The 19,991-nt window shown below is 40.5% G+C and overlaps 1 protein-coding gene across 3 annotated transcripts in view; it reads left to right on the top strand.

The window, feature by feature from the left end:
* CREBBP (CREB binding protein) overlaps positions 1-19,991 on the top strand; it is a 154,184-nt gene that overhangs the window by 31,470 nt on the left and 102,723 nt on the right. For all 3 annotated transcript variants that reach the window (XM_003790832.3, XM_023513741.1, XM_023513742.1), the window contains exon 2: positions 166-878. In XM_003790832.3, coding sequence (XP_003790880.1) covers positions 166-878 — 713 coding nt within the window. The remainder of the gene's footprint in view (positions 1-165; positions 879-19,991) is intronic.

Here is a 19,991-nt window from a genome sequence, read left to right as displayed (position 1 = left end):
CGTATAGTGAGACTCTGTCTCAAAAACAAACAATAACAAAAAAAAAGGACATGCTAGTGTTCCATGTTAAATGCCCCCATTCAGTTAAAATTATAGTAACTTATGACAGTTAGAGAGCTGTTATGGTTGCTTGGTTTCTCATTTCCTTTTCTGTTTAATTTCTAGATTTTGGATCTTTGTTTGACTTGGAAAATGATCTTCCCGATGAGCTGATCCCCAATGGAGGAGAATTAGGCCTTTTAAACAGTGGGAACCTCGTTCCAGATGCTGCTTCCAAACATAAACAACTGTCGGAGCTTCTGCGAGGAGGCAGCGGCTCTAGTATCAACCCAGGAATAGGAAATGTGAGTGCAAGCAGCCCAGTGCAGCAGGGCCTTGGTGGCCAGGCTCAAGGGCAGCCGAACAGTGCAAACTTGGCCAGCCTGGGTGCCATGGGCAAGAGCCCTCTGAACCAGGGAGATTCTTCGGCCCCTAGCCTGCCCAAACAGGCAGCTAGCACCTCTGGGCCTACCCCCCCTGCTTCCCAAGCACTGAATCCGCAAGCACAAAAGCAAGTGGGCCTAGTGACCAGCAGCCCTGCCACGTCACAGACTGGGCCTGGCATCTGCATGAATGCTAACTTTAACCAGACCCACCCAGGCCTCCTCAATAGTAACTCTGGCCATAGCTTAATGAATCCGGCCCAGCAAGGGCAGGCGCAAGTCATGAATGGATCTCTTGGGGCTGCTGGCAGAGGACGGGGAGCTGGAATGCCATACCCTACTCCGGCCATGCAGGGGGCCACAAGCAGTGTGTTGGCTGAGACCTTAACCCAGGTTTCCCCACAAATGGCTAGCCACACCGGACTGAACACGGCACAGGCAGGAGGCATGACCAAGGTAAGTGAGCTAAAGTGCTTTGAATGTGTCTTACTTAAATGTGGGATCTTCCCTTTCTATTTCTCCTGTTCACATGCCACTTATATTTGAGAGAGACGCGTTTGTTAGCTGGGGCCTTTCTTTGTGGATTGAAGATCTCTGCCCCATCTCTGTCTTAAGTATTCTTTGTTTTTTTTTGTTGTTGTTGTTGTTTGCTTGGGTTGTTTTTTGTTTTTTGTTTTGTTTGAGACAGGGCAGGGACTCACTCTTTCCTAGGGTGGGAGTGCAGTGGCATCATCATAGCTCATTGCACCCTGGAATTCCTGTGCTCTAGTGATCCTCCACCTCAGCCTCCTGAGTAGCTGGAACTACAGAGGTATGCCACTATGCCTAGCTAATTTTTTTATTTTTTATTTTTTGTAGAGACAGGGTCTCACTATTGCCCAGACTGGTCTTGAACTCTGGGCTCAATTGCTGCTCCTGCCTCAGCCTCCCAAAGTGCTAGGATTACATATGTGAGCCATTGCCCCTTCCCTAAAATGAAAATTCTTAAAGAAACCGTCAGTAGGATAGCTTGCAGGTCAGGCAGTTAGAAAGTATGGAAATTCCTTTGGTCTGTTAGCCAGTTTTTAATGTTAAACTCTGAGGAAAATGTGTGGAAATAGGAGTACATAGTAGAAAGGGGCAACCCTGCTGGAAATCACCTTTATTGTTGCATCAGTGAATCTGGTAAAGTGTGCTTTTTTACTTCTACTTTACCCTATTGGTGATGTACTTATTAGCATATGCCCTTCACAACCCCTTAATAAAGAATTTGTTGTCCCAGTCTCCATTTTACTGATGAAGAAGCTGTGTTCCCAGGCAGCAGAGCCAAGGAGAAGCCTGGGCCCTTGGGTCCCAAACAAAGCAGTAGAGCAGTGGGTCTCATAGTGAGGCCCTTGGACCAGCAGCATCAGCATTTCTGGGGTGGAATCCTACACTCTGGGCTTTAACAAGCCTCCAGGTGGTTCGGAGGCTCCCACAAGATTGGGAGCTCTGCAAGGGAAAGACCAGGGCTCAGGCCTGCAGCCATCAGCCTTGGAATTGCTATCTGGAGTAGGAATTGAACTTGGAGTGGAAGGGAAGGCAAATGCCAAGATAGACAGTAGATAGCTGAAAAAGATATAGGCTGTCAAGGAAGAAGAGTGTAGAGAAAGAAATGCAGGTTGGTTCCTATTGAAGCAACAAACCCTGCTACACTTCTGCCACCAAAGGCTTCTAAACTGCAGCCACCAATGCAACCTATTTCAGGCAGTGGAATTCAGCATATTTTAGATCAGAAAAACAGTTTGGCTCTTCTTTGGATTCGACTAGTCCCAAATAAGAGTGAGAGAGAAATTGGAATACAATTTCCCTACAAGGTTAATGAGAGTGTTAAGGGATAGATGTCAAATCCTGTGACTGTCGTAGGTAAAGAGAGGAATTTTTTAAATTAAAGAACTAAAAGTGAAGCTACTGAGGCAAGAGGATTGCTTGAGCCCAGGAGTTGGAGGTTGCTGTGGGCTAGGCTGACATCATGGCATTCTAGCCTGGGCAACAGAGTAAGACTCTGGGTTTTTTTTGTTTTTTATTTCAGGTTAATGTGAGGGTACAAACAACTAGGTTACAGTGTTTGCATTTGTTAGGTAAAGTCTCTCTTGTAGTTGGGTTCCGCACCCCATAGGTGTGCGATACACCCTTATGTTATAACTCTTAAGTGGGAGCACACCAATTCCCTGCCTCCTCCCTTTCATTCACCCTCCGCCCAGCTTGAATTGAATTGAGTTTTTTTCTTATGTGGGCATGTCATTAGATCGTCTACTGATGGCTTTGTGTTAGTATTAAATACATTGGATACTTGTTTTTCTACTCTTGTGATACTTTACGAAGAAGAATGTGTTTCATCTCCATGCAGGTTAATAGAAAAGATGTGAAGTCTCCATCTTTTTATGGCTGAGTAGTAGTCCATGGTATACATCAGGCATCCTTCCTCAAACTATGGCCCTTGGGCACGCGACCCACTGAGGACATTTATCTGCACCGCTGGGTGTTTTTGCCACTGCTGCCTGTCCTGCTTAGCAGCCAACTGGTCCCGGTGCCTGCAGTCAGGCCCTCCAATGGTCTGAGGGACAGTGAACTGGCCCCCTGTTTAAAAAGTTTGAGGACCCCTGGTATACATATACCACAGTTTATCCATTCTTAGGTTGATGAGCATTTAGAATGTTTCTAGAAACTCTTTAAAAAGAAAAAAAAAAGAACTAGAAGTGAAGGAATCTTCACCATTAAAATTGCATTTATTTATTTATTTTGAAATGTTAGTAGAAGGGACCATGTTAAGTTTTACTTAAACTTGGCAATTGAAGGATAGGCTGTGTATTTCTTAGTGTCCCATTGTGAAGGAATTTCTCATGGGTTTATGGTTCTGGATAGATGGGTATTTGTTTGTTCCTTTTCCTAATTCACTCATTGCTGTACTCCTTACCCAGTTCAAAAAACTTTTATTTTGGAGAATTTAACTCATATAAAGAAGTAGGCATAACAGCATACTGCAGTGGTTCTTAAACTTTTTTATCTTAAGATTCCTGAATAATTAATCTTAACATTTATTGAGCATCCCTAAAAGATTTCTTTAAGGTGTGCGTTATATCTCTCAATGTTTACCATATTAGATATTAAAAACAGAATTTTGAAATACAAGTATACAGGCTTGGCACCCATAACCCAGTGGTTAGGGCACTGGCCACGTGCACTGAGGCTGGCGGGTTTGAACCTGGCCCTGGCCTGCTAAACAACAGTGACAACTGCAACAAAAAAATAGCCGGGCATTGTGGCGGGGGCCTGTAGTCCCCAGCTACTTGGGAGGCTGAAGCAAGAGAATCGCTTAAACCCAGGAATTTGAGGTTGCTATGAGCTGTGATGCCATGGCACTTTACCGAGGGCGACATAGTGAGACTGTCTCAAAAAAAAAAAAAAAAAACAAAACAAGTATATATCTCATAAGCTGTCTAGTATGGCAGTGTCACATATCACAAAGCATCTGGAAAACTCCAGTGTGTTCTTGTGAGAGAATGAGAGTGAAAAAGGCAAATCATGTCTTAGTATTTTATGGAAATAGTTTGTGTTTGTTTCTTTTGAGACAGAGTCTCACTGTGTTGGCCTGGATAGAGTGCCACAGCATTATACCTCACAGCAACCTCAAACTCTTGGGCTCAAGCCATCCTCTTGCCTTAGCCTCCAGAGTAGCTTGGGTGCCTACCACAACACCTGGCTATTTTTAGCGACAGGGTCTTGCTCTAACTCAGGCTGGTCTCAAACTTCTGAGTTCAGCCAATCCACCTGCCTTCCAGAGTGCTAAGAGTATAGGCATGAGCCACCACACCTGGCTATGGAAATAGTTTTGACATTGTGGCTCCCCTGAAAGGATATGGGACCTTGGAACACACTTAGCCTTTGATAACATGTAAGACTTAGACTTTGTAGACCTAAACATAAGACCTATTATCACATCTTAAATAAAGGACATGATTCTGTCATATCTTCCAGTGTTGGTGATATTCAGGCTGCCAGTGGTCTCAGATGTCATTATTTGTTTTTATAGATTTTTTTTTGAGACAGAGCCTCAAGCTGTCACCCCAGGGTAGAGTGCCGTGGCATCACAGTTCACAGCAACCTCCAACTCCTGGGCTCAAGTGATTCTCCTGCTTTTGCCTCCCAAGTAGCTGGGACTACAGGAGCCTGCCACAATGCCTGGCTATTTTTTGGTTGCAGCCATCCTTGTTTGGCAGGCCCGGGCTGGATTCGAACCCACCAGCTTAGGTGTATATGGCTCGTGCCTTAGCTGCTTGAGCCACAGGCGCCAAGCCATGTTTTTATAGATTTTTATTCAAAATCCGAGTAACCCATATTTTAGTCACTTGAATCTGATAGTCTGTAGGAGCCTTACAGTTACTTGCTGAAGGATTTGTTGTTGGATTGTTATCTGATTTCTGTCTGGGTGTTTTGGATTTTGCTGATTATAAAATTTGCAGCACTTCATGCTCCTGTCTCCACACAGGTTTTTCATTCCATCTTGGGGGTTCCTTTGTACGACGTGATCTTTCAAACACCACTTTGTATATGCTCACTATTTGGAAAGTAAGCTACATTGATGTGATAGGGGTAATCTCTAGTCTCTCATAGGTATCTCAAAGCAGCCAACTGGAGGAGTGGAGACTAGCATTTTTGAAGGACTTGTGGCATTTGGGTGAAACAAAAGGGGGCAAAAAGTATGACCAAGAGACAAGTCTACTTTAAACCATTCCTTTTCTGTAACATGCTAGCTGGCCAACTAAGATTTTTAAAATATATACAGAGGAAAAGAAGCATTTATTTAAAATGTATTTTTGTTTGTTTTTGATATTTTGAGATCAGATCTTAACTCTATTGCCATAGGCTACTATCATGGAGGCACCCTAGCTCACAGCAACCCCAGACTCCTGGCTCAAGTAGTCCTCTTGGCTCCTGCCTCAGCCTCCTGAGTAGCTGGGACTACAGGTGCCCAGCACTACGACTGCCTAGTTCTTCTATTTTTAGTAGAGATGGAGGTCTCATCTCGTTCTTGCTCAGGCTGGTCTAGAACTCTTGAGCTCCAGTGATCCTCCCACCTCGTTCTTCCAGAGTATTGGGATTATAGGTGTAAGCCACCACTCCCAGGCAGAAAAGACAACTTTTAAGAAGAAAATTTTGTTTTAAAAATTATCTTTACAAAAGAAATACATATTTTCTATGAAATAATTCAGATAATAGAAAAGACTAGCCCCCTTCTTACAGATAACCATGTCTGTTTAGATATTATTTATTAATGCACACCCTTAAAAATTACATAGGGAACCAAACTGTACAAGCACCTTGCTTTACTTGACAGTGTACTCTAGATGGCTTTCCATGCAGAGCATGTGATATTTTTCCCCCAACTAGTAACTGAGAAGTATCACATTATATTATGCACCATGATTTATCTCTCTAATCCTCTGATGATGAACATTTGGGTTGTTTCTGACTTCACCTAGTACAAGCAATGCCACAGTGAATGTGTGCTCACCTAAGCTTATCCACATGCATCAAGGAACAGTCTGAAAAGCAGAATTAATGGGTCAAAAACTTAGTTAAAAGTTTTGGTTTTAGAAAGTAGACATACGCCTAATTTAATAACAAACAACCATAAAAAACAACACTAAGAAGTGAGAACTGAAAAGTTAATCTCCCTTGATTTTTGAACTTTAAGGCAAATATTATTTATCTGTCCTGCATAGATGATCTATGCATATAGAGCAGTGGTTCTCAACCTTCCTAATGCTGCGACCCTTTAATACAGTTCCTCATGTTGTGGTGCCCCCCAACCATAAGCAACAAAAATAATTTTATGGTTGGGGGTCCCCACAACATGAGGAACTGTGTTAAAGGATCATGGCATTAGGAAGGTTGAGAACCACTGATACAGAGGCATAGAGATAGGAGTATATGTATAGTATCCCCCTAAACCTAAAGAGTAGAATAGGATGATACCTTTCTTTGAGCTCATATATTTCTCTCCCCATCCACCTCTTCACAATACAAGTTAGAGATCATTAGTCTCTGAATTGAGTATCTTTATTTATAGGACTTGTGCCGAGTAGGCTAAGCATTTAGGTTGTTTATATATTTTTTGCTGTTGTCTCAGTTTTGCTTTTAACTTGTAAATATATCTTTGTACAATGAGTAACTGTATCTACTGGATATAGTTACTGGCTAATTTCTCAGAAGTGGAATTTTCAGATTAGAAGACACTGATATTTTTAGTAAGTATGGATATTGCTAAATGCCCTCAAAAAATAATGTGCAAATTACACTTTCATCAAGAGTAAATGAATTTCTATCCACATGCTTATCAACATTGTATATGATCATCCTTTTACTTGTCATTCCATTAGGCAAATTTTTAGGAATATTCTATCATAAGTTCATGGGCATTTATATTTTACTAATTGCTTGTATTCTTTGTCCATTTTTCTCTTGAATTGTTTCTCAATCTTGTTGGTTTATGTTCTTAATATTCTTTGTATATTAAAAGTTGTAAGCCTTTCATAAATGTCCCCCACCTTTTTTGGCCATAATCTGTATTATTAAGAATATGGTCATGTGGGCTTACAGTCTGATAGGAACTGTATTTACCAAATGTATGTTTTCAGTTTTGATAGAAATAGATTTATCCATTTTTTTCCTTTATAACTTTTAGGTTTTATGCCATAGTTATAAATACTTAACCTGTTTCAAAAGTGTGAAATACTTTCTGGTATTTTTTTCTGTATTACTTGAATGTTTATTTTGGCTTAAAGTGTGAGAAATACTAGAGATCCCAGCAGTAAATTTTTTTTCCAAGTTACAGTCATCAGTACCATTTATTTAGATATTGGTAGTTGATTATTTTCCCTATCAATATGATGTGTTGTTTTTAGTATATACTTTATTCACTTTTCAAATATACAGAGTTTGGGTATAAATCTGGGCCTTTTCTTTAGTACCATTCATCTTTGCTTATTCCTATGCCAGAAACTTACTGTCCTAACTATATAATAAATTTTAGTATATGACTTGCATTGGTTATTCTTTCAGATACTTGGTTCTCAACACAAGCTACACATCAGAATTACCAGAGGAGTTTTTAAAAACGCAGTACCTGAACCCCGCTGCGGAACAATTAAATATGGTCTGGTCATTAGATAGCATAGGTATTAATATAGTGAATAGTTCCTCAGATGATTTTCATGGCAGCAGGGTTGAGAACCACTGGTTTAGATAAACTTCAGGACTATTTTTTCAAATTCCTAAGAATAAAGAATCTTGAGATTTTGGTTAGAATTATACTGAATCTGATAAATCATTGTAAGTGAAATGTGGCATTTTAACAGTTTTGTGGTTTCCTGAGTCATCTTATCCTGTCTGTGCAAGTTATCTTTTCATGGAATCTTTTGCTGCTCAGAGCAAAAGTTTTCTTTTTCTAGGTAGTATATCTAATTAAGTTTGTTTCTGGATATATCGTGGGGGTTTTGTTGCTAGTAGAGACAATTTCTACTTTTTTTTTTTTCTTTTGAAATAGAGTCTTGATCTGTCACCTGGACTAGAGTGCCTTGACCTCAGCCTAGCTCGTAGCAACCTCAAATTTCTTGGGTTCAAACAATCGTCCTACCTCAGCCTCTTGAGGAGTTGGGACTACAAGTGTGAGCCACCATGCCCAGCTCATTTTTCTTTTTTAGTGGAGATGGGAGTCTAGCTTTTTGCTTAGGCTGACCTCAAATTCCTGAGCTCCAGTCATCCTCCTGCCTCAGCCTCCTAGAGAGCTAGGATTATAGGCGTGGCTAGGTTCTTCTGTTTTATTATCTTCTACCTGGCTGCTATTTTAATATAGGAAAGATGTTGAATGAGTATATTTCACTTTGGTAATCTGGCTACTTTATAAGATTCTGTTATTTACTCTAATACAAATTAGAGTAATCAGGAGATACTGTTGTGTTTCCTGAGTAGATAGTCATCTTTGGCATTGTTGATATTTTTTGTCTTTTCCTTGCCAATGTATCTACCAGTGTTTATGTGTTTGGGCATCCCTGTCTTGTATCTCACTTAAATGGAGGTATGATCTAGCATTTTATTATTAAAGAATAATTGAGTTTTAGTTTGTGATCATTAGTGTATTTCTTTTTAAATTGTGGCATAATCTATTTCTTTATTAGATGTTAGATTTTATCAAATTCCTTTTTGTCATTCATGATGATTACTCTGATTTTTCTGCTTTTATTTATGTGGTAAATTATCTAAGTATGTTTTCTAGTCTCAAATTGAACCATCCCTGTATTGTAAAATTAAAAGTTAATGTATTATTGAATTTTAATAATGTTTCATTTAGAATTTTATTTTTTAGTAATCAATAATGAGATTGCTTTGTAGTTCTTTTTGTTCTTTGTCAGGTTATGTTAACTTGGTCAAAAAGGATTTGGAAGTTTTTCACATGTATCCTCTGGAATAGTTTAAATAGCATTAGAGAGGACAGGCATGGGGGTTCACACCTGTAATCCTAGCACTCTGGGAGGCCAAGGTGGGAGGATTGCTCAGGAGTTCAAGACCAGTCTGAGTGAGAACAAGACATCCTATCTCTACTAAAAATAGAAAAATCAGTTGTGTGTTATGGCAGGCACCTGTAGCCCCAGCTGCTCAAGAGGCTGAAGCAGGAGGATTGTTTAAACCTAGAAGTTTGACGTTGCTGTAAGGTAGGCTGATACCATGGCACTCTAGTCCAGGCAACAGGGTAAGACCCTGTCTCAAAAAAGTAATAAATAAACAGCATTGGAATCATGTATTTGAAAAATTGAGAGACTTCACCAGTACAACTGTGTGGGCTTCAAGCCTTTTTATCTTTTTTCTCCTGGCAAGAGACTTAGGATCGTTGACAAGATCTTGCTGTTTTCTTTAGATTACTGGCCTTTTAGACTTTTGGTCCCTTGGGTCAATGTTGTTTTCTTTCAGAAAAGTCTAAATTGGCTCGGTTTGTGGCTCACATTTATAATCCCAGTACTTTGGGAGGCCAAGTTCACTTGAGTTCAAGACCAGCCTGGGCAACATAGTGAGACATCCTCCCCTTCTGCCATCTCTACAAAAAATAAAAAATTAGTTGGGTGAAGTGTCAGAGACCTTATAGTCCTAACTGGCTAGTTGGGAGGCTGAGGTAGGAAGATTGCTTGAGTCCAGGAGTTTGAGGCTGTAGTGAGCTCTCTGGGTAACAGAGCTAGACCCTGTCTCAAAAAAAAAAAAAAAAAAAAAAAGAAAGAAAGAAAGAAAAAGAAAGGAAATAGAAGCCCCCAGTAAATAATAAAACCAGTAATGTACCCATGCAGGTCCTCTTAACACCATTGCGTCCTGTTCTTGGGGTTGATTTTATAGTTTGTATAGATAACAGTGTTGTGAGATTTTGTTTTTTGTTTTGTTTTTAAGACAAGGTCTCTCTCTATTGCCTGGGCTAGCTAGAATGTAGTGGTGTCTTAGCTTACTGCAACCTCAAACTCTCGGGCTCAGGCAGTCCTGCCGCCTGAGTCTCCTAAGTAGCTGGGGCTACAGCTACACACCATCATGCCTAACTAATCCCGACACCCCCCCCACCCCCCCACCCCGGCAATGTGGTCTCACAATGTTGCTCAGGCTGGTCTTGAATTCCTGGCTTCAAGCCATCCCCCTGCCTCAACCTCCCAAAGTGCTAGGATTATAGGCATGAGCCACCTTGCCCAGCCCAGTTTACATTTTAATAGCAAATTCTTTTCATTCAGACTGTAAAATTTGTTGACTTAGAGTTGTGCAAAAATTCTTATAGTTCTTAAACATTCTTGATGTTTGTAATCATTTCCACTTTCTTGTTTCTAATTTTGTGTGACTCTTGGCCGTTTTAGCAACATGGCATGATATGATTTTAAAAAACAATAAAGTAAAAGAATTTTTCATTTCAATAGTAGCAAAACTTGATGTTATCTTTTGGCAGGGAGTGTTTTTCTTTTTCCTTTTTTTTTTTTTTTTTTTTTTTGTAGAGACAGAGTCTCACTTTATCACCTTCAGTATAGTGCCATGGCATCACACAGCTCACAGCAACCTCCAACTCCTGGGCCTAGGCGATTCTCTTGCCTCAGCCTTCCGAGTAGCTGGGACTACAGGTGCCTGCCTCAACACCCGGCTATTTTTTTGTTGCAGTTTGGCCGGGGTCAGGTTTGAACCCGCCACCCTTGGTATATGGGGCCGGTGCCCTATCCACTGAGCCACAGGTGCCTTGGGGGAGTATTTTTCTCATTTTCTACTGAAAATAACCTAAATGTTTATTCTCTAAAAAGAAAGCAAAAAAGATCAAGATCAACTTAAGTGGGATTTAGAAGCCATATAGGCAGTTAAATTACTCTAAGCTATAGTTGGTGAGAGATATTGCTGTGCTCAGAGATGACGACAGAAGGAAACCAGAAACTGGTAGAGCAGGATGTTGTGATGTTATTTGGCCAAGGGACCAAGAAGCTTACTAATTTTAAAGTTGGTAAAAATTTGCTTTTGTGGCCTTAGACATCCTTTAAGTCCTTTCTTCTTGCTAATGAATCTGAAAAGGAACCAAAATAGTTTGTACAGTAAACCTTCATATAGAGGGTTAGATTAGGGCTATTTTTGTTTAATGTTTTTGGAATATTCTTTTTTTAGAAAATGGTCAGAAAACATAAGTCTTGATTTTGCCTGAAGCTCCTCTTGGATAAAGGTTTAAATTAGATCCAGAACCCCAGGATTCAAATCAACCATCATTTTGGTCAAATACTGTAAAACAGTAGTTCTCAAACTTGAGCACCCAGCATAGTCACTGCAGACAATATATGGAATTGCTGGTCTCCTCCCCAGACTCAGCAAGCTTGGAGTGAGGCTGAGAATTTGTATTTCTAACCACTCCTAGGTGACCCTAATTGTTCTAGTTAGCAACCACATTCTGAATCTATGCTGTAAAAACATAGATTAGGAAAATATCCTCAGTAAAGGATTAGTAGAGCCAAGTTGGCTGTTAAAAGGATGACAGTTCACCTTCTTGATCTTGTGTAGATAATTGAGAATTTGTGTGTGTGTGTGTTTGAGACAGTTTCATTTTGTCGCCCTCGGTAGAGTGCTGGGGCGTCAAAGCTCACAGCAGCCTCAAACTCTTGGACTCAGTTGATCCTCTTGCCTCAGCCTCCTGAGTAGCTGGGACTACAAGCACCTGCCACAACACTCTGTTTTGTAGAGATGAGGTCTCAGTCTTGCTCAGGCTGGTCTTAAACTCCTGAGTTGAAGCCATCTATTCACCTCAGTCACGCAGAGTGTTAGGATTACAGGCATGAGCCACTGCACCTGACCTTGAGCCAGAGTCTTACTTTGTTGCCCAGGCTAGAGTGCCATGGAGTCAGCAAAGCTCACAGCAGCCGCAAACTCCTGGGTTCAAGTAATCCTCCTGCCTCAGCCTCTCGAGTATCTGGCACTGCAGGCGCTCACCACTATGCCCAGCTAATTTTTCGTTTTTAATAGAGACAGGATGTCTTTTTTTTTTTTTTTGAGACAGCTTCAAGCTGTTGCCCTGGGTAGAGTGCTGTGACATCACAGCTCACAGCAACCTCCAACTCCTGGGTTTCAGTGATTCTCTTGCCTCAGCCTCCCAAGTAGCTGGGTCTACAGGCACCCATCACAATGCCCAGTTATTTTTGGTTGTAGTTGTCATTGTTATTTGGCAGGCCCAGGCTGGATCCAAACCCACCAGCTCAGGTATATGTGGCTGGCGCCTTAGCCACTTGAGCTACAGGCGCCAAGCCAGAATGTCTTGTTCTTGCTGGTCTCCAACTCCTGAGCTCAAGCAATCCTCCCACTTCAGCCTCCAAGTGTCCTAGGATTATAGGTGTGAGTAAGCCACTGTGCCTGGCCCAGAAAAAATTTTCAAATAATAAAAATAGTTAATGTTAGCAGGAAGGAGGCTGTTCTAGATGAGGTGGTCAGGAGTGCATTGTGAAGGAGGGGTCTAAAGTCAGGTTGGAAGTCAAGGAAGCCATTGCAAGAACCAACAGCAGAAAGTTCTGGGAGAAAGGGAACAGCACCCACCAAGACCCAAAAATGGACGTGGCTTTGCTGTGTTGTAAGAAAAGAAAATGAGTGAACTTGATGTTATAATCCCTTTCTGTACCTACAAAAAATTTGGAACAGCAGGTAAAAAAAAAAAAGTTAATGTTTATTATATAAAATTTGAAAGCACAGAAATGTTTAGAAAAGAAAGCGTTGCCCGTAGTCTTATAACCCACTCATACTTAGTGTTAACTTTCTGAAATTTTGTCTGCCAATTTTCTGCCTACAATTATGTATGTTTTTAAGGCCAAAATTGGAGTCATCCCCCCCAATCTTTGTAGCTGGTTATTTTTCTGTAATACAAACAGAAAGAATGTTGTATAATAGCAGCAATGAAGACTTATTTTATATGTCATCCAGGTGACTTGATTACCTTGAAGAGTAATATAGGCATGTGTTGCTTAATGACAGGAATACATATATTAAGTTGTTTTATCATTGTTTGAACCTCAAATAGTATACTTACACAAACCTAGATAGTATAGCCTACTATACCCTAAGCCATATAGCATAACCTATTGTTCCTAGGCTACAAACCTGTACAGTGTGTGAACAGTGTAGGCAGTTGTAACGCAATAAGTATTTGTATTAAAAAATATATAAAAGATTAAAAATTATACACCTGTATAGGGCACTTTCTGTGAACGGACCTTACAGGGCTGGCAGTTGCTCTGGGTAAGTCAGTGAGTGGTGAGTGAATGTGTAGGCCTAGGACATTATTGTACACTGCTGTGGACTCGATAACACACTGTGCACTTAACTTAGACTACCCTAAATTTATTTAAAATTGTCTTTCCTACAGCAGTAAATTAACCTTAGCTTACTATAACATTTTTACTTTATAAACTTTAACTTTTCAACTTTATTAATGCGTGTAACATTTAGCTTAAAACACAATGTACAGCTACACAAAAATATTTTCTTTCTATCCTTATTCTATATGCTTTTTTCTATTTTTACCTTTTTTTTTTTTTTTTTTTTTTTTTTAAATAGAAACGGTCTCTTGCTCAGGCTGGTCTCAAACTCCTGAGCTCAATGGATCCTCCCACCTTGGCCTCCTAGAGTGCTAGGATTACAAGCATGAGCTGCTACTCCTAGACCTTTTAAACAGAGGGTTATGGTGTCATAGCTCACAGAAACCTCAAACTCCTAGGCTCAAGATAATCTTGCCTCAGCCTCCCAAGTAGCTGGACCTACAGGCTAATTTTAGAGATAGGGATCTTACTCTTCTTCAGGCTAGCCTCGAACTGCTCTGAGTTCAGACGGTCTACCTGCCTAGGCCTCCCAGAATGCTAGGATTATAGGCGTAAGCCACTGTGCCCTGCTCTCTTTTTTAACTGGAAGGTCTTCAGGGGCAATACACATGGAGCTATCATTTCCCATGATAACAGTGCCTTCTTGTGGAATACTTCCTGAAGGACCTGCTTTGAGGATGTTTTACAGTGACCTTTTTTTAAGGTAAGTAGAAAGAGTATATACTAAAATAAGAAGGATAGGCTCGGCGCCTGTGGCTCAAGCGGCTAAGGCGCCAGCCACATACACCTAAGGTGGCGGGTTCAAATCCCCAGCCCGGGCCCGCCAAACAACAACGACGGCTGCAACCAAAAAATGGCCAGGGGTTGTGGCAGGCGTGTGTAGTCTTCGCTGGTTGGGAGGCTGAGGCAGGAGACTCGCTTGAGCCCAGGAGTTGGAGGTTGCTGTAAGCGTGATGCCATGGCACTCTACCCAGGGAGATAGCTTGAGGCTCTGTCTCAAAAATAAAATAAAATAAAATAAAATAAGAAGGATAGGCTGGGGCCCAGTGTCTCGTACCTATAATTCTTGCACTCTGGGAGGCTGAGGTGGTTGCATTGCCTGAGCTGAGGAGTTTAAGACCAGACTATGCAAGTGCTAGACCCTGTCTTTACTTTAAAGAAAAAACTAGCTGTGTATGGTGGCAGGCCCCTATGTAGCTGGGGTATATAGCTATTCAAGAGGGTGAGGCAAGAGGATCGCTTGAGCCTAAGAATTTGAGGTTGCTCTGAGCTATCATGCCATGGTACTCTACCCAGTCAAGAAATAAAAGTAATAATAATAATAAGGATACTACAGTAAATATAGAACATTTGATAATCATTATTAAGTGCTATATGTAATGTCTGGGCTCTACCTTTATGTGACTGGCAGTGCAGTAGGATTCTTTTTATTAATTTATTTATTTGTTTGTTTTTAGTGGCTAGGGCCGGATTTGAACCCACCACCTCTGGCATATGGGGCCGGCACCCTACTCCTTTGAGCCACAGGCACTGCCCCTGCAATAGGATTTTTTACACTAGCATCACCACAATCATGTGATTAATGCCTTGCACTGTGACTCAATGACAACTACATCGGTAGGCTATAGGAATTTTTAAACTCAGTGAAAATCTTATGAGACCACTGTTGTATATGTGGTCTATAGGTTACTGAAATGTTGTATGTAGCACATCACTGCAGTTGTACGAACAACCAGGCATGTTTGTTGCTTTATCAACAAAATATCCAAAGATCTATTAATTTTTGAAATATTTTGTTATTTTGCTTTTATTATTTTCTAAAATTTACATAGCATGAAATGCACAGATCTTGTGTTTGTCAAAGCCTATAAACCCATGCTGTACCACTGTGCAGAAATAGGACATTTACCTCAGAAAGTTTCTTTGTCCTCAGCTTTCCCTGTCTCCTCTTTCCTGTCTCCTATCATATCTTGGCGATTACTATTGATTTCTTTCACCATATATTCTTTTGCCTGTTCTCAAATTCCCTATAAATGAATTCATACAATATAGTGACATATAATATATACTTTTTTTTTTTTGGCGCAAGGTGGCTTTTGCACACAACATATTTTTTTGAGAGGCATCCATGTTTTTTGGACGAATCAATAGTCCTTTTTTAAGTTGCTGAATCATAGTCTATCATGAATATACCATAATTTGCCTGTCCTCCTGTTGGTGAACATTGGGGGGGGAAGGTTCCCAGTTTGGAGCTATTATGAATAAATCTTCTGTGAACATTTTTGTATAAGTTTTTTCTTTTTTTGAGACAGAGTCTTCACTATGTTGCCCAGCGAGTACTATGGCATCACAGCTCACAGCAACCTCTAACTCTTGGGCTTAAGTGATTCTCTTGCCTCAGCCTCCCAAGTAGCTGGGACTGCAGGTGTCTACCACAACGCCCAGCTGTTTATTTTTCTAATTTATTATTGGGGATTCATTGAGGGTACAAGAAACCAGGTTTTACTGATTGCATTTGTTAGGTAAAGTCCCTCTTACAATCATGTCTTGCCCCCAAAAGGTGTGGCACACACCAAGACCCCCCCTTCTTCCCTCTCTCTGCTATTCCCTTCCCTACCCCTCCCTCCTCCTTCCTCTCTCTGCTCTCCCCTTCCCCTACCCTGTGTCATTAATTGTCATTAATTGTCCTCATATCAAAATTGAGTACATAGAATTCATGCTTCTCTATTTTTATTATGCTTTACAAAGAATAATGTGTTCCACTTCCATCCATGTTAATACAAAGATTGTAAAGCCTCCATTGTTTTAATGGTTGAATAGTATTCCATGGTATACATATACCACAGCTTGTTAATCCATTCCTGGGTTGATGAGCATTTAGGCTGTTTCCACATTTTGGCAATTATAAATTGAGCTGCATTGAAGAGTCTAGTGCAAGTGTCCTTATGATGAAAAGATTTTTTTCCTTCTGGGTAGATGTCCAGTAATGGGATTGCAGGATCAAATGGGAGGTCTAATCTTTGAGGGTTCTCCAAACTTCCTTCCAAAAAGGTTGTATTAGTTTGCAGACCCACCAGCAGTGTAAAAAAGTATTCCCTTCTCTCCATGTCCAGGCCAGCATCTGCAGTTTTGAGATTTTGTGATGTGGGCCATTCTCAGTGGGGTTTGATGGTATCTTAGGGTGGTTTTGATTTGCATTTCTCTAATAATTAGCGATGATGAGCATTTTTTCATATGTTTGTTAGCCATTCGTCTGTCTTCTTTAGAGAAGGCTCTATTCATGTCTCTCGCCCATTGAATTATGGGATTGTTGGCTTTTTTCATGTGGATTAATTTTCGTTCTGTATAGATCCTAGTTATCAAGCTTTTGTCTGATTCAAAATATGCAAATATCCTTTCCCATTGTGTAGGTTGTCTATTTGCTTTGGTTGTTGTCTCTTTAGCTGCATAGAACTTTTCAGTTTAATTAAGTCCCATTTGTTTATTTTTGTCGATGTTACAATTGCCACGGCAGTCTTCTTCATAAAGTCTTTCCCTAGGCCAATATCTTCCAGTGTTTTTCCTATACTTTCTTTGAAGATTTTTATAGTTTCATGCCTTAAATTTAAGTCCTTTATCCATCTTGAATCAATTTTTATGAGTGGGAAAAGGTGTGAGTCCATTTTCAGTGTTTTACATGTGGATATCTAGTTCTCCCAGCACCATTTATTGAACAGAGAGTCTTTCCCCCAAAGTATGTTCTTGTTTGGTTTATGGAAGAGTAGGTGGTTGTAAGATGTTAGTTTCATTTCCTGGTTTTCTATTCAATTCCAAATGTCTATGTCTCTCTTTTTTGTGCCAGTACCATGCTGTCTTGACCGCTATTGCTTTGTAGTACAGCCTAAAATCTGGTGTGGTGATACCCCCCAGCTTTTTTTTATTACTAAGAACTGCCTTAGCTATATGGAGTTGGTTCCATACAAAATGCAGAATCATTTTTTCCAAATCTTGAAAGTATGGGTGGTGCCTGTGGCTCAAGGAATAGGGCGCTGGCCCCATGTACCATGGGTGGTGGGTTCAAGCCTGGCCCCGGCCAGAAAAAAACAAAACAAAACAAAAGTACAGGTCTTTAAATCTTGAAAGTACAATGTTGGTATTTTAATAGGGATGGCATTGAATAGGTAGATTGCTTTAGGAAGTATAGACATTTTAACAATGTTGATTCTTCCCAGCCATGAGCATGGTATGTTCTTTCATTTGTTAATATCCTCTGCTATTTCCTTTCTTAGGGTTTCATAATTTTCTTTATAGAAGTCCTTCACCTCCTTTGTTAGGTATATTCCTAGGTATTTTATTTTCTTTGAAGCTATGGTGAAGGGAATTGTGTCCTTAATTAGCCTCTCATCTTGGCTGTTATTGGCATATACAAAGGCAACTGACTTGTGGACATTGATTTTATATCCTGAGACATTACTGTATTTTTTGATGATTTCCAGGAGTCTTGTGGTTGAGTCTTTGGGGTTCTCTAGTATAAGATCATCAGCAAAAAGGGAGAGTTTGATCTCTGCTTCCATTTGGATGCCCTTTATTTCTTTGTCTTGCCTAATTGTATTGGCTAGAACTTCCAGCACTATGTTGAATTTATGGTGACAGAGGACAACCTTGTCTGGTTCCAGTTTGGAGAGGAAAAGATTTCAGTTTAACTCCATTCAGTAAAATATGAGCGGTGGGTTTGTCATAGATAGCTTCGATCAGTTTCAGAAATGTGCCACGTATGCCTATACTCTTCAGTGTTCTAATTAGAAAAGGATGCTGGATTTTATTGAATGCATTTTCTGCATCTATTGAGAGGATCATATAGTCTTTAGTTTGCTTCTGTTAATACAGTGAATAACGTTTATGGACTTGTGTATGTTAAACCAGCTTTGCATCCCTGGGATGAAACCTACTTGATCATGATGTGTGGGTTTTGGGGGGCTTATTTTTGGCTAGGGCTGGGTTTGAACCCACCACCTCTAGCACATGGGGCCAGCGCCTTACTCCTTTGAGCCGCAGGCGCTGCCCAGTGTATGATTTTTTTTTTATGATAAGCTGTAATCTATTGGCTAGGATTTTGTTGAGTTTTTGCATCTATATTCATTAGTGAAATTTGTCTGAAATTTTCCTTTTTAGTTGGATCTTTTCCTGGTTTTGGTATCAGGGTGATGTTTGCTTCATAGAACGTGTTGGGGAAGAGTCCTTCCTCCTCAATTTTTTGGAATAATTTCGGGAATAACGCCCAACTATTTTTATGTTGCAGTTGATTAGCTGGTCTGTGCTGGGTTCGAACTGCCACCCTTGGTGTATGTGGCTGGCACCGTAATCACTGTGCTATGGGCGCAGAGCCATTTTTGTATAAGTTTTTAAGCAGATATATAAGTTTTCATTTCTCTTGGATAAATAACTGGGAATGGAATTGACTGTATAGGAAGGCATCTGTTTCTGGACTCTCCAGGCCAGAGGTCTACAAACCGTAGCCCACGGGTTGTATCTGGCCCATGATCTGTTTTTCATAGCCTACTTCCTAAGAATGGATTTTATATTTTTAAAAGGTTGTTTACAAAGAAGAGAATCTGAGGTGGAACTCATGGGTTACCTGCAAAGACTAAAATACTTACCAGCTGGCCCAGCACAGAAAAAAAATCTATCAGTCTTCTCTTCTAGTCTTCCATTGATCTATTTGTCTTTTTCTTTAGTTTTCTTTTTTAAAACCTTAGAAAGATTTTATTTTTAAGAGCAGTTTAACTTTACAAAATGAAGAAGGTACAGAGATTTCTTGTATACACACCCACTGCCTGCACATGCACAGCCTCCCCCTTATCAACATCCCCACCAGAGTGGTACAGTTTGTTACGGTCAACAGCACATAATCTCCCAGGATCCATAGGTTACATTAGGGTTCACTCTTGATGTAGTGCCTTCCATGTGTTTGGGCAAATTATGATGCTGTGTATCGGTAGAGTGCCCTGGCGTCAAAGTTCACAGCAACCTCAAACTCTCGGGCTCAAGCAGTTCTCTTGTCTCAGCCTCCCGAGTAGCTGGGACTACAGGTCCCCGCCACAATGCCTGGGTATTTTTAGAGATGGCATTTGGTCTTGCTCAGGCTGGTCTCGAACCTGTGAGCTTCGTCCAGTCCACCTTCCTTGGCCTGTCACAGTGTTAAGATTACAGGCATGAGCCACTGTGCCCAGCACTCTGTTCCAAGTATTCATTTCTTCTCCCTTCCCCCAAACTCCTGACCACCTCTGATTGTCTCCGTAGTTTCACCTTTCCTAGAATGTCATACAGTTGGAATCATAGCCTCAGTAGCCTTTCCAGTTGGCTTCTTTCATTTGGTAATAGGCACTTAAGGTTCCACCATGTTTTTTAATGGCATTTATCCATTTACCTCCTGAAGGACAACTTGGTTGCGCCTAATATTTTGGCAGTTATGAATAAAACTGCTGTAAAAATCTACATGTAGGTTTTGTATGGATGAAAGTTTTTGGCTCCTTTGGTAAATACCAGTGAGCACAATTGCTGAATTACATGCTAAGAAGATATTTAGTTTTATAAGAAACTATGAAACTGTCTTCCAAAGTGCTGGTACTATTTGCATATCCACAAGCAATGAATAAGCGTTTGTATTGCTCCACATCTTTGCCAGCATTTTCTGTTGTCAGTATTCTGGATTTGGGCC

The sequence above is a fragment of the Otolemur garnettii genome, unplaced genomic scaffold, assembly GCF_000181295.1.
Source record: "Otolemur garnettii isolate 467f Iridium unplaced genomic scaffold, OtoGar3 scaffold00044, whole genome shotgun sequence".
NCBI lineage: Eukaryota > Metazoa > Chordata > Mammalia > Primates > Galagidae > Otolemur > Otolemur garnettii.
The sequence above is the reverse complement of the archived record's forward strand: the minus strand, read 5'-3'. Positions and strand labels throughout refer to the sequence as shown.